Below are 14,927 nucleotides of genomic sequence, written 5' to 3' on the forward strand. Positions count from 1 at the left end.
ACGGATTCACTTTACGATTCGTGATATTTCGAACAATGTGTTACGTTGCATTATTTAGAGTTTTACATTGACATTCGGGAACGACGCATATGACACGTTCTAACTTTGCTAATTTAACTTTAAGCGGATTACATTCGCGCGGGGAAGTTATAGAAGTGGCATAAATTTCTTCAAAGTGTACCGTGTTATCTTTCCTTATTTATTTAGTAACATGAAGTTCATGACAAGTACATTGTAAGCAATGTAAGCTATATCCATAATCGCTTAACCAAGTCGCGTACTACGAATTTCATAGACAATTTATTTAATTAATTTTCAATCTTTTAATTTTTTAACAATACTCTTTTGATGAAAGGAAAAGTTTTCTTTGTGAAACTCAATTTCTGAAGACTAAATACAACAAACTCCTATAGCTTGCAGTTAATTTCAAATTGATTTTATTTATTAGAATGTCTAACTCGTGGTTTGATTATGAAGGGATATTATTAGAAACTGGAAAGCGTCGTGCGATAAATGATGATTTACCTTGATATTTTCGCTAAGACAAAATTAATTGTTTTGGAAAATCTGTTGTTAAATATTAAAATTGACAGGAAGTTGTGAGCTAAGCTGCTCCTTTATTATGTTATCGCTTTTAACTTTGACGACAAATTTCCATGTTATACGTGGAATTTAGTATAGATATTATATAATATACACGTATATATATATAGATATATATATGTATATACAAAAGAGGGTGTATAATATCCTTCGTCATATTATCATTTGTTTAAAAGTTAGCCAAGTTTCCTCAAAATTTGCTCAAATGCGCTAATTGGATTCTACGCCGAATATATCGTCTGAAATCCCGTACCGACGTAATTGTCAACGTTTCAAGTTTAATAATAATCGCAAATTACCACTGCGTAAGCCGAAGACAAACAACACAGCAGTTACCATTACAATTCTGGATTTAACAGTGACATATTTGGTTAATAACAGACGACGTTCGTTTATGAATAACAATTTGGAGATAATTATGATTGGGAGTAATAAATGCACTATTGCATAAAACGCAATAAAAACAAAAGTTAATCTTTTTATAATTACATTATAAAAAGATGTAATTATATAGGCGCAATTATATTTTTATTGTTTAATAAAATATATTTTCTATACAGAATATTTTATATCTTATATATATATATACATAACATCGTTGAAGATTATATAAATTTAAAGAAGGGCATATGTTTAATCTTGCAATTTTCTAAATTTCTTTCCGCAAAAACTAAGTTCCATATAAAACAATTTTATTCTACAATTTTTATTAAGTTTTGTAGAATGAACTTTTTAGTTTTACCACTAGCTACGAAATACTTTGTATTTTGCCTAGTTAGTTATTCGTCCCTTTTAATGACCTTTTTAATTTAGCGCTCACACGCCATACTCGTAAAACAGGGAATGTCTTCCATTTTCTTAACAATATAACCACAATTAACATAGAGCTCTTTAATACCTAAATGGTGCTCTAAATTATGGGGCAACCGAAAGGGGAAAAGTCTCTTGGGAATCCGACTTTTAACTTCGTATTGAAATACGAGCTATATAGCTATACAGCCGATCAATATTTACAAGAAGAAAAGGAAACACTGATTATATATGATGCTACAGAAGTCATTGACATCGCCGGGAGTCACGTGGACACTACGAAGTCGGAATATGTGCCGGTCAGTCGACGCGGTTGGGTCTCATTAATCCATCGGCGGAAAGATGCTATCGGAATGCGGCGGGCTGGTGCACTTCAAGAAGAGACTAAAGCCTTGCAAGCAAAGGTCTCGAGAACTAATTCGCGTTTTTGGAGGATAAGATGAGCAAAAGTGTGGAGTTACTCGCTGGATCGGAGGACAGTGAGCCAACACCTACGAGTGAGTAATATTATAATATTACGATATGCATTGTGTGTTAAACGGATCTCGTTTTTTATAAGAATAATTAATTGACTGGAATAATAGCTGGGAAGGGTAGGGCAATCGTTCCATTTTTTTAAATCTACAACAAGAATTATTGGATCTTTTAAGTAATTTAAAAAATCTTTTAAAAATTAAGAGCAAAATATAAAACAGAAAGCATTACACTTAAGTGCAATTAAGAACGATTTGCGTTGCGATGTAATGTTCTAAGAGCATAATAAAAATTGGACACGGCAAATTCCCCTACATTTTTATTTTTTCTATATAATTTGAATTTTTTTTAGCAATAGCCAATTATTTCTTACTTAATGTAATTCTAAGAACGCGTAATAAGAACTGGACATAAATTCCTCTATTTTTATTTTTTTTTATACATATAATTGGAATAATTTATTTAGCGATAGCCAAACATTTCTTACTATCTAGAATGAACAGTAGAATCCTACGAATAAAAATTGTAATGTAACAACAGTTTTTTTCAATGTTCGATAAGATAATTATCGAATTCCTCCTATTTCTGGGACGCGTCGACAAATGTAATATTCCAACTAGATGATCTCAGAATACCAGATGTCCGTGATAGATTAGCGCGTTAAGATGATTTCCGGTGAAAGGGAGACAAAATTCAATAAACGACGAATGCATTTGCCCTCTACAACTCTACACTTCCGGGAATCCACGTCCAGAAGGCGTGATTTCGCTCCACATCCCAGGTAGCAGAGTGACGTCAAATGACGTATTAATAACAACTTAATGACGTCTCTAACGTCAATAAAACGTCATTAAGACGTCTTTAGACGTCATCCTGCAACCTGGGATTGCACGATATTTTTGCTAATGAAAACTTGACTGCAAAATTAACGGAGAATTTAATTAAAATTACGTTCATATCGGGTGCTCTGGCATATCAGATTTACGTCAAGACATTATAATTGCATTTTCGTCGTAAATTGTTCTTTTGTTGATGCAATAATTACTTTTTGCAAATCCAATAAGAGCAATAAAAGCACTTTAATTTAGATACAATAATTCTTTACTTAATACAATAATTCAATACTTAATACTTTTTCAATAAGAGGAGTATTCTGTAATAAATAAGTAAATAATGTGCCAGCTATTATAGAAGTCGAAAATGTATATCGATTGCGCGACACATCATCGTTTCTGGAATATAATGAAAAGTATACGAAGTCTTTAAAGACATTGTGATGAGTATTACTATGTTTAATAATACAGACGGATCGATATGCTTACATGTGAGTACGTATAATGTACTTCCCTTGTAATTCTTCTAAAAGCATTATGTGTTTTTCCTTGTATCCATTCACAGGGTCCGAGCTCACTCGCGGTTTCTGTTCCGCGTTACATCGACACATGTTTTCAATTCGACCAAGGATGGAAAATACTTATTGTTATATAACATAACGTTTTAAGTACATACCAAAATTGGGTTGATATAAAATAGAAACTATAATTTACTAATTATATAGCACACAGATAAATAAATAAATTAATAATTAATACATATGTTTTTTAATAATATAATAAATATTAATAATACAAATACAGAGGAATATTTTTAAATGTGCGAAATAAAAAACATTGGTTCTAAAATGTTAAACTTGGATAGTAAATACATATATAATTAATATGTACGGGGTGTCTCTGGTAATAGTAACATCGCTCCTGAGTTAAATTGAATAGAAAAATCCTTTACCATTTTACGATTTTTGCAACAATTAATGAGAAATTAATTAATAAAGATCTGCAGATGAGTGTTCATCTGCGGATTCAGTGACGAGGGAAGAGACAGTCCATTAATTAATTAAACATTAATTAATTAAAAATGGATTATATTAATTATATTAGAGATGGTTAGAAATAATAGTAAATAGTCAGTAAATTCCATTATTTATTCCATTATAAAAATGTTGAAATATAACGATCTTTGCCGTCAGAGACGTTAAAAAGACGTCAAAAAGTTAAATACCTTCTTAAAATGATTTAATGAACCTTGTATGCTTGACATACATATGATCACGTTTTAAAATATTTAATTATCAACGTAGCATATAAACAAAGAGAATGTTACAACAACAATTTTCATCCGAGTAAAAGCCTGGGTGCAAAATATTCAACGTATCGGAACCACGGTCACCAATATCTATAAACCATATTTTCGAATCATATTCAATATACTCTACCTCTCTGTTGGAAAATTCGTCGCACAATTGCTGCTGTCAAAAATATTATCTGAAAATGTTGCAAACGCTATATTGATTCGTTATGCAATATTTTGTTAGCGACAAAACACTAATTTGTGATTTCAAGATATTAAAGTATTACGTCTTTTGTTTTGAAAATTCAGATCATTTATTCGTTTGTTTAAAAAAAATGTCGGATTACTTAATAACAAATTATTCAAAAAGTGCAAGTTAAATAATATTAGAAGCGTATAAAGTAGAGAAAAAAATTTTCTATAGTTTTGTAGCACATAATATCAATTTTCTAAAAACATGAATTTAGAACGGTTCAGTAATAAACTCTTTGATTAAACGCAGATAATTAATACACATTGCAGCAAATCAGACAAATGCAAGTTGTCTCATAACTGTTATACAACTGTATTTATAGTTTCGTTAGAACTTATTGAGAATAGGAGTGTCTATTAATAAGTTATCCGTGCACATTAAATCAAATTACCCCATCAAGGTTTGTTTGTACCTTGTTTATTCAAGTTTTTTCGCTGTCTATATACATGATAAGGTTTGCCATCGACAACGCCAATAAAACTTTTCCTCTCCGTGCACTCGATCGAGAATTGTACCTTGTTTATTCAAGTTTTTTCGCTGTCTACATGACAAGGTTTGCCACGACAACGCCAATAAAACTTTTTCTCTCCGTGCGCTCGATCGAGAATTGCATTTCAACTTGCAGGTAACACTTGCGCTCAAGAGAGATCCAGATTAAACTTGAACGGGAGCCGTCCGCTCTCGAAAAGCGCCACGGAGCTCCGGGACAGCGAGATCGCGAACAGCTCGCCGTCGAGGCGAGGCGATGGATCGGGCGAGTCTGGCATCGTCCATCATCATCGACATCATCGGCATCACGGGGCATCGGTGGCCCAACGCACTCACACTTTCTTCGCGACTCTGAAGAGTCGCTGGACGCGCAGCAGGAGCAAGGAGCGGAAGAAGTCCAAGGATGCCGGTAGTGCACGGGACGCGAGCCAACTCAAGAATCCCAGTGCCGAGTCCGACTACGCCGCCGATTACTCCTCCGAGCACAGCAGAAGTTCCTCAGCCACACAGAGCCCGGCCAGGCACTGCCTCAATCGCCCAGGTGAGAGATGTTTTTCTGACCGACGACATTCCACGCGGCCTTGTGCCGAATTTGCCTAATCTAGAAGAACAGATCTTAAATTGAAATATATAGCTAATAAAAAACATTTTAGACCTGAGAAAGAGGTGCAAGATTAAAAGGCAGTGTAATGCTTTTGCATGTGCGCCGATGACCTGGTTATAAAGTTTTCTCTATATCTGATAGCGTCTATATTTACATATTGCATATCTACCAACAACCTTGCATGGTCTGATTTTCAAATGGAACGCAAGTTTTGATTTATCTTTATGCCTTATGTCTCTTCATGTTGTCCAGTTAAATAAAATAAATGTAAAAGTTATAAAATAATAGTCTAAAAAATTGGCAAAAATGCCTAAAATATTATTAATAAAAAACGTATTAATAAATCGATTTTTAAATATTTTAAAATTCTCTAAGTAATTATTAATTAAGTAGGAAAAACAATCTAGAAATTAAAAAATATATCAAATCTATTTTTAATATGTATAAAAATGTATGTGTATAAATTTTAATATGTACAAAATTTTTTATTACGTTGTACGATCTCTATACACAATTTATCGCGTAATATTTCCCTGACATGATAATTGCGTACGCACAGTGTTATGACATATCTGCTATACAGCATTAAATGCATAGTGAATTGAAACACTGTCATGTGAAAGAAACATTAAACAGCTCTGTTTGCATCGTTTGCAACAATGCTTTTCAGCTAAATATTTGATAAAACATTAATGCTTCTCCAATGCATCATTTCTCGAGTGCTTTATTTATTTAATATCCCGAGAGGAATCTCTCTCTCTCTCTCTCTCTCTCTCTCTCTCTCTCTCTCTCTCTCTCTCTCTCTCTCTCTCTCTCTCTCTCTCTCTCTCTCTCTCTCGAGTCTTTCTCATAAATGATCATATTTGAAGAAATAACAAACATTTATTTTCTTTTTTATATTAATTATTTAAACGTACTTAAATAATAATTATTTTTTATTACATTTCAATTTTATCTATAGTATCATTTATATTAATAAAATCGATGTTATCGAGAACTTCATTTAGCTTTTTCAAAATTTTCCTATAGGAATTTTATTGCCCGAAGCGTTCTGCACGGAGAAATAACAAATAGTGGTTCGATTATAATCAAATTTTGTTTTCAGCTATTCAAGTATCTCAAGCATTCTCAATGGTTCAAGAAATGAAATTCTGATTATAAATTAAAAAAATGCGACTTTTGATTTCATCAATTCATTTATATTACAATACCAGGCAAATTTCCGATGTTCTTTTTCATTTCTCGTTTCTACAATATAAATTAAAATACGCCAGTACAAATACTATATCAACATTTACATTTAAACAAATAATTACTCTTATAAAAAAGTATGGCTTTTTTAATCCGTTTATCAAGTCTATATTGCACGTTCTTATGCAATTGCCAGTTGTTTTGTTCCAAGTTGTTACTTTATATAGTAAAAGTTAAAACGCACTGATCTACGGTACAGATGACTATCTAAGGGTTAAAATATTTAACTTTTGGAACTATGTCTGGGTTACACAGAGATGCAATCTAGAATATTGAAGAATGAATATTTATCGCATTCATTTGAATAACCGATTGCTACGGAAGTTACTGCATTTTCAAGCGAATTAATTAAGTTTATTGACAAGTCACTCGGCTCAGAAATTGATCTTTCTTGCAGGACAGTTGTGTCGCGCGCGAATTAATATCCTGGCGGGACAGAGTATAAATTCACGTTGGAATACGAATGCGTACACTTTAAAAGATGAGCCAATCAATCACCACACGCATCTGAAATATGTTCTGCGTAAAATATATTAAAAAGACAGATAACAATTTCGAATATTTGTAAATGTGCACGAATAATATTTGTTATTTTCCAACGAGCGATTAAGTGCCACGATCAACGATCAACGTAAATAGTTTTACACGCGTAATTTATACGTGCAAATAATTACTTATCCAAATTGTACATACATAGCGTTGATTATCGGTATGCAAATATTGCGCTCTTGGTAATGTAACGTGAATTTATTTGGAGAGCACGCGGAGGAGAATACCTATTGAGCGAGCGATTGGTACCTAACGCCAAAAGTCGACATGCGCGGCACGTTTAGACCTCATTACATCGATTGATCCGAAATGATCCAGCACGAATACTGACGTGCATCGCTATACTTAGACAAATTAACTCGAAAGACTTCTCTCTTGTGTATTTTTCTCTGTTCTATAATGCAAGCGCCATACAGCGCGCATAATGGTTTTTAAATATCCTTAAAGTTGTAGAATCGTATCGGCGACAATTGGATAATTACATTCTTCTTATCTAATCGCATTTTTATTTTTGCGACGTTCTCGGAAAACTTTCAGTAATTTTATTCTTTATTTGTACGAATTCGCTATGCGTATATAAAACCGTAAAATCAAATGTAAAATCTCACTTAAATTTGCACGTATTCGATGTACATCATTTTCCCTACAGTACTGTTTTACATTTTTAAAAATCCAATTGAGTTGTCTATAAAAGTAAAGAAAATTAATAAAATTAATTAAACGATGTAAGTTAAGTATGTAACTTACAGAAAACTCAGAAGTTGAAGTCATATATTATTTAAACTAAAATCGGAATTTTTTAGAAGACACTTGATAAGACACGACTTTTATTTATTTCCAATGATCACATTTGTGGCGAAAATCACGGATATCGCTATCACACCGAGCCAAAAGGAATGATGATAAAGCAATGCATATTGAATGCGCAGAATCTCCATTGGCACGCAGTAGCAGAGAAAAGACTGTGATTGTGCAAGAGGATAACGCCGGAAAATGCAGCGAGGGATTCTCCAAAGGATCCGTGAGCTTTCAGAAGGAAGAGCACATGAGCAAGGAACCTCGACGTTCCTTCAGTCAAGAGGGCGACTTTCTTCAGGACGAGATGACACGAAAGAGAGAACAAGCGTTGAGGCAACATGCCTTCTTCCAACTTCGTTTACACATAAGAAGAGGCGCAAATCTCGTTGCGATGGACAGAGGCGGTAAGAAAAAAAAATCAAACTTCAACTATCTTTGATTAGAGATACAGTATGATTTATATTCGTTTTTAAAATAAAAAACCGTCAAAGAAGTTATCATAATAATTGCTTTTGCAAGTTAAACACTATTGAATACATATGTATTGCACATTATGAAAAATGCGGTTTAAAATTGCTGTAAATTCGTTTAAAGTTATGTGAATAAAATATAGCTCGAGACATTCGTGCCCTATTTGTGAAAAGCTAAGAACCATCGTATTTATCACATAACCGTAAATTTCACGATATATGGTTTATGGTTTGCTTTATGATTTCAGGCGCGAGCGATCCTTATGTGAAAGTAAAATGCTCAGGGCGATTGCTGCACAAATCGCGAACCGTTCATCGCGATCTAAATCCAGTTTGGGACGAAAGCATCACCTTGCCTATAGAAGATCCTTTTCAGCCACTTACTATCAAGGTATTTAGCGCTTTTCTTCATATCAAAATTTTGAATATATATATATATATATATATATATATATATATATATATATATTCAAAATATATATATATTCAAAATTTTATATATATATATATATATATATATAATGGCAGAAAAGTTAAATAAGTTAACACATTCAATAATTTCGATTTTTATCAGAGGCAGAAATTTCCATTAAGAACAATTTTTAAGTATCACAAGAAAATAGAGAAGTGCCTTTCCGGGATCTTTGTATCTTTAATATTTTTTCCATAAAAATTTTACCTACACTTTTTTGCCCGGCAAACTGCTCACCGATTATTTATCGGTCTTGAAACAGTCTCGTCGGAATTCTCGTCGGAGTAAATTCACATAATTAAATCGATAATCAATTTAACAGTCATGCTAATGAGCATCTTTTCAAATTACTGCAAAGAATTTATTGCGAAAAATATCACCCTAGGCAGGGTTTGAATAATTTTTAATTTAATTTAATCCGTAATAATTCAAATTGTTTAATAAAATACACAATTAGATGTTTAAAAAATAATTTGTATTTTATTTAAATAAAAGAATTATTGTAGAATTATTTGTATTCTAATTACTCAAAACGTTCTAATGATAATCAAACGGTTTTTTATATGTTGACAGGTTTTCGATTACGATTGGGGCCTGCAGGATGATTTTATGGGGGCTGCTTTGTTGGACCTCACGCAACTCGATCTTGGACATGCTCAAGATATAACATTAGAACTTAAAGATCCGGACAGACCAAAGCAACATTTAGGCGAAATCCACCTAACAGCTACGCTTTGGCCGAGAAATCAACAAGAAAAAGAACAGGTACTTTATCCTCTTCAATCGCCCGATAGAATACATTTAAAAATCTTTTTTATCTTTCACATGGATTTTTATTTATCTGTGAGATGACTGGCTAATCAGCCATGATATACATATACATAATATACCAACAAATATTAAACAATATAAAAAATGAAATGTTGAAGAAGTATCAACGAGAAGTAACTCCGTAAAGGATTAAGTAAGGGGCGATAAGCTAACAATAAGTCGATCGTTCTCATCTTGGTAGAGAGATGGATGTGCCCGTGCGTATATTTATAGCGTGTATATGAAGAATGGAAAACTGGGTTGTGAGGGAAGTACGCGCCCGCGTTCGTATTACGATATCGACTTGTCGTTGAAAGTGGAGTGCAAGGCATGGCTTTTATCGCGCAGCAGCACTACTTACGTATTAACTATTATTAAACGCCATTCCGTGAGAAATAACTAAGTGGAATATTTCTCGGGTGTTATGCATTAAATCCAATTTATTTACGAATTAATAGTAATTTACGTAATAAACTTAGTCTTGTTGCAACAATTAACGCGCTTATTTCAAATGCGTTGCACTTAGGTCATTTAAATTTTGCAATTACATAGGCTACAATGCTCTACCGTTTAATTTGTATTAATCTTAATGATAATTACTTTTAATAAAAATAATTGGAATATTTCTTTTAGAATTTGGTTGTTATACGTGCAATTTGCACAAAGTTTAAATTGGCCTCAAATAATTTCTCGCCTGATTTTAAAGATAGTAATTTAGCCTTCAGAAAGAGGTGGTTTCAGGTCTCTCTTTATTAAAATCTAATTTTATATCCGTTAATATTTTCTCTTGATAAATTATAAAATAAAGCAATGAATACATAATTTGTGGATTAATTATTGATAAATAATATCTCTCTATATTTTCATTAAAGAAATATCGATTGCGAGGCTAAGAACTGTCAGTTGAAATATGCTGTTATCGGACATTCTGTGTATGTATAAAGTTGGTTGATAAGCGTACGTAATATGCCATCTATACATTACGTGTGATATATTCCCATGTATCACATTGAACATATTAATAGCCTATCGTAATCCGATGCTATAATCCGATGCTATAATCCGAAGCAATCATTTTTTTTTAGATAAGATCTTTTAGCCGGTATTAACGATCTGGAACTTTAATCCTCTTCTAATATTAAAAAAATTTTGATCTTATCTCTCTCTCTCTCTCTCTCTCTCTCTCTCTCTCTCTCTCTCTCTCTCTCTCTCTCAAATGCAACCGCGCTTTATCTTTTCAGAAATCTGATTCGACAATGAGTTAATTATAAATACATATTTAATACAGAATAAAAGAGTTTACAAAAGAATATATAAAAAAATTAAATATTTTATTTTTATAATAGCACGCACACACACGCGTGTATACTTCTTGAAGTCCTTTAAGTTTGACTTCGAGATTAGTTTCTTTGAATGAAAGAGTTTTTAAATAAAGGAGAATAATTCTTCACATTCTAATTAGATAAATAATTTTTTCCTTCTTACATTAAACAAATTTGCTATTGCACTATATGATATCTCTTTTCCTCACTGTGAGAGAAATGTTTTGCTGTATTAGCAAATCATTTGTCACTATAGTGACAACAAACACTTGGTTTGCTGCGAGAGCTAATTAATTTATATTAGCAATAGTAACAAACCTTTTGTTGCAATAGCAAAAAATTTGCTCTAGCAGCAAATCAAATTTTGTTGTCGCTTAAATTTGTCTCAGTGCTAAGTATCTCTACGAGTTGAGAAACGCTCGCGTCAGACCGCGTGTTCCGCGGTTACGGCATCATGTATACACAATGCCTCAATGTTTGCCGACATAACATTGCTTTTCTCGTGTGAAAAATGGAGAGGGAGAAGAAACCCAGCTGGCCGGCACGCTTCGCAGGTTGCCGATGAAGAACGACTTGTTAGTAGTCAGACGACTTTTGCCGTCTTACTTTGCGAGCACGACAGGTGCTTCGCGCTTATCAGTGCGGTGCCGATTCGATACCGGCACGGAAATGTATTCCATTGTGCGCGTTGTGGTAACGAGTTCACTTTTGTTCCTGATAAGAGACTTCCGACGATTGGCCGTGTGCGCACGTAACCGAATTGTATTCCTCCGTCTGTATTTTCCGGCGTGACTCACTGACGCTAATCGGCGATATCGTATGTATATACCGTGGTCGTCGAGAGGAAGTGCTTATATATTCGCACTTCACAATTTTTGTAAACAAGACACAAGTGAATCAGTGTGTAAATCTATGCTCGCGGACATTTTTTCTCCTCCATTTTTTCTTCTCTTGCGCGTGCCAGTCGCTGGCGTTGCCGCGTCGAGTGTAAGACATAAGCTTTAACGCGACAAGTTCTTCAGATTATCAGTTTCGAGTGTTTGCTGTAAGAGATTTCTTCTTTTACGAGAAATTGTTATAAAAAGTGTATGTCGCGTAATCGTATAAGAAGTGACATATAAAGTTGAGTGTAACATTTTAGATTTCGGAAAATATATTAATTTAGGGAAAAATTGTAAAGTTTCTCAACGCTTATTGCATAAGAGATGCAGAATCATCGCGTTTAAACGTAACTTGTATATTTCCACTGGATAAGTTCCGAGAAAACATGCTTGAACGCTCTTATTAGGAATTGCGACATACTGAGTGACGATGTCGAATAAAAGACGAAAGACAGAGACCATCTCCGAAGAAATCTTGTTTTGCCACTTTCGACGTGAGTCCTTGAAATTTACGAGCCAATTGAACGAAAGATGAAAGAACGAGTTCACAGTTATTTCGCTGCTAAGGAGAACCATGGAATTCGTAATAAACTCGTCGACGAAAATAACACGTTAAACAGACGCTTTCCACGAAGGAAAATATTCACAATTCCGTCATATTACTTGCTTCGAAACGTTCAAAGCAGTTTTCACTCGCAAGAGTAATCTTCGCGAAGAAGAGGCCCGGAAACGTATTGAATTTGAAATCGATAGTGCATTCAATTTGTGTCCGGTCTCAACACATTCGAAGGACGAAGTCGATGCCTCCACCTCGAAGAAGAGCGATCGACATCGACAAAACATGCAAAATTGATATAAAGAGAGAACCCCGATCGAAGCTGCAATCGTCGCATCCAAAATGGACACCGCGCCCGAAATAGACTTCTCATCTGAATCAAATATCGCGGGTGAACTTAACACTGTGCCCGAGATCGAAGTTACGTCGGAAAATGCCAAAGTTACGTCTGAGAACGACGTCGCGTCCGCGGAGATAGCGGCCACGTCGCCGTCGGAGAAGAATACCGACGACGCGTCTAAAGTCGACACCGCATCTGAAATTCACGTAGTGTCTAATACGGATGTGGCATCTAATAAAGTAAATACGGTATTTACCGATAGATTATCCGATATTGCCGTGCCTCTTAGAGGTTTGCCCCGGAAACCAGATCGACGAGAAAGACGTCATTCTATCGAGGTATTAGATCGATCCGTGTCAAAACATAAATTCGAGAGGAATTTCGCTGAGGCGGAAAGCGACGCTGCCGTGAGCGACGCCGGTGTCTCGGCGTCGCATGACAATTTTTGCGGAAATATTCAGCGCGAGGAGGAGAATTCGCGAGAATCGAGTTCTGTCGCAAGCGAAAAATCCAAGATTCAGCAAACGTTTGAAATTGAAGAGCTCCCGAAGGTGAGACAAATCGAAGGACTATTTGTTAAGACGAATTCCGAAATTACGGAGAAAGGATCGAGTGCTGTCGACGTCGAGAAATCAAAGCTCGAGGAAGCATCGGCGATGATAGGAGTTTGGAAGACGCGAGTGCCTGAAGGACTGTCCACCGAAAGTTTCTCTGGAATCAAGAAACGGAAAGCAAAGGGTTCATTAGGAAGTTGTCTAAAGCGGAAGGTGGATTTGATAGAGAGAATACTGGAGGATCAGGTGGAGCGAATTTGGGACGAGAACGTGGAGAAGCATACGTGGCTGCAACCGATCGAGACGTGGATCACCGATCACCGCAGGCCCTCTTCTAATTACACGTTAATGCACTCTCAACCCGTTGACGCGACCGACAACGCGACGGATGTCAATCGGGATGCCATGCCGGAACCTACGTACGATTTCAAGTTCACACCGGCGACGGGAGAGGACGAGGAACCGAAGATCGAGAGCAGATTGACGGAAGGTCGACGAGCCGCGAGAGCCGACGAGCCGAGGATCGAGAACAAGATAACTGAACATTTGCGAAAATTGCGAAAACGAGCTGTTTCTCCAAAATCGGATCGATTTGAACCAGCATCAAGTTTGAACACGCAACTGAACAAGCAAGAAATTGTTTCCCCGTACGTGGAAGATGGAAAGAAAAATCCAATTGTTTTAAGTGACGTCTTGGAAGTGAAGGAAGTCAAACGCCATGATCTTCTGGACAAGCTGAAAGGCAATGTTAAAGAGAAGATGGAGGACATTCATAGGGTAGAGTCATAAAAAAGAATTTGTTAATCTTTAAATCCGCGTTCATATCTGTATTATCAAATAAAACATTTTTACGGCAATATATATACGTAACAGACATTAAACACAAGAATATATTAATAAAATTTCAAAAAAGAGAGCGATTTTGTAGAAAATTATTTTGTGCAAATTGTTTCTTGAACAGTAAAACTTTATCAATAAAAGAAGGAATCGAACAATCATAGTGGATTCTGTACGTATTAGTCGCTTTTGTTTTCAATTTGCAATTATACGGTGTTGTAATACAAATCCTGCATTAGTCTCCCTAGTGATACTTTTATTTAGCGTTCCATGTTTCCACATTGCAGTATTTTCAGAGAACTAATCGATTGGCGGACGTGAATAGACGATTGAAATCACAAATATGGAGTTCGGTGGTGACGATTGTGCTCGTCGAGGCGAAGAATTTGTTGCCGATGGACATAGACGGTTTGTCGGATCCTTACGTGAAATTTCGGTACATAAAATTTAATGCATAACTTGATCATTCTGATTACTTTTTGTTGTTAACGAATGCAATTTTTTTAAATAGATATTGCTTTGAAATTTGCTTTAATAGAGAAATCTAGATTGTTTTCTTTTTATAGATTGTTTTTCTATTAATTGCTTATTATAAAATTTTTAAACATTTTTCAATAAAAATAATTAGTTTAATCAAGTTATGATATTTCATTCCTGTTTGATAAAATTCATTTTAAATCGCAATTATTAAATTTACATTAATAATCTTCTCAAAAGCGCATTTTAA

At 34.7% G+C, this 14,927-nt stretch overlaps 1 protein-coding gene and 2 long non-coding RNA genes across 14 annotated transcripts in view; 1 reads left to right on the forward strand and 2 right to left on the reverse strand.

Moving 5' to 3' along the window:
- Positions 1-14,927, forward strand: part of Mctp (multiple C2 domain and transmembrane region protein) — a 31,802-nt gene that overhangs the window by 4,095 nt on the left and 12,780 nt on the right. For 2 of the 10 annotated variants that reach the window (XM_077415587.1, XM_077415588.1), the window contains exons 2-7: positions 1,657-1,910; positions 4,893-5,297; positions 8,090-8,362; positions 8,677-8,819; positions 9,474-9,665; positions 14,488-14,636. In XM_077415587.1, coding sequence (XP_077271713.1) covers positions 1,853-1,910; positions 4,893-5,297; positions 8,090-8,362; positions 8,677-8,819; positions 9,474-9,665; positions 14,488-14,636 — 1,220 coding nt within the window. In that variant the 5' untranslated portion in view covers positions 1,657-1,852. Of the gene's footprint in view, positions 1-1,656; positions 1,911-4,892; positions 5,298-8,089; positions 8,363-8,676; positions 8,820-9,473; positions 9,666-10,976; positions 14,141-14,487; positions 14,637-14,927 lie in introns of those variants that run through there. The other 8 variants (XM_077415589.1, XM_077415591.1, XM_077415590.1 and 5 more) reach the window with 8 other exon arrangements.
- LOC143902580 (uncharacterized) lies at positions 4,041-4,914 on the reverse strand. The gene is made up of 2 exons (XR_013258413.1): positions 4,783-4,914; positions 4,041-4,679 (listed from the first exon to the last, which is right to left on the reverse strand). It is a non-coding gene; the product is annotated as an uncharacterized LOC143902580 (long non-coding RNA).
- Positions 5,219-14,927, reverse strand: part of LOC143902579 (uncharacterized) — an 82,395-nt gene continuing 72,686 nt past the window's right edge. For all 3 annotated transcript variants that reach the window (XR_013258411.1, XR_013258410.1, XR_013258412.1), the window contains one exon: positions 5,219-5,357. This is a non-coding gene — a long non-coding RNA (uncharacterized LOC143902579). The remainder of the gene's footprint in view (positions 5,358-14,927) is intronic.

This window comes from Temnothorax americanus, unplaced genomic scaffold (assembly GCF_048541705.1).
Source record: "Temnothorax americanus isolate GAGA-0224 unplaced genomic scaffold, ASM4854170v1 Scaffold4, whole genome shotgun sequence".
In the NCBI taxonomy this organism is placed as follows: domain Eukaryota; kingdom Metazoa; phylum Arthropoda; class Insecta; order Hymenoptera; family Formicidae; genus Temnothorax; species Temnothorax americanus.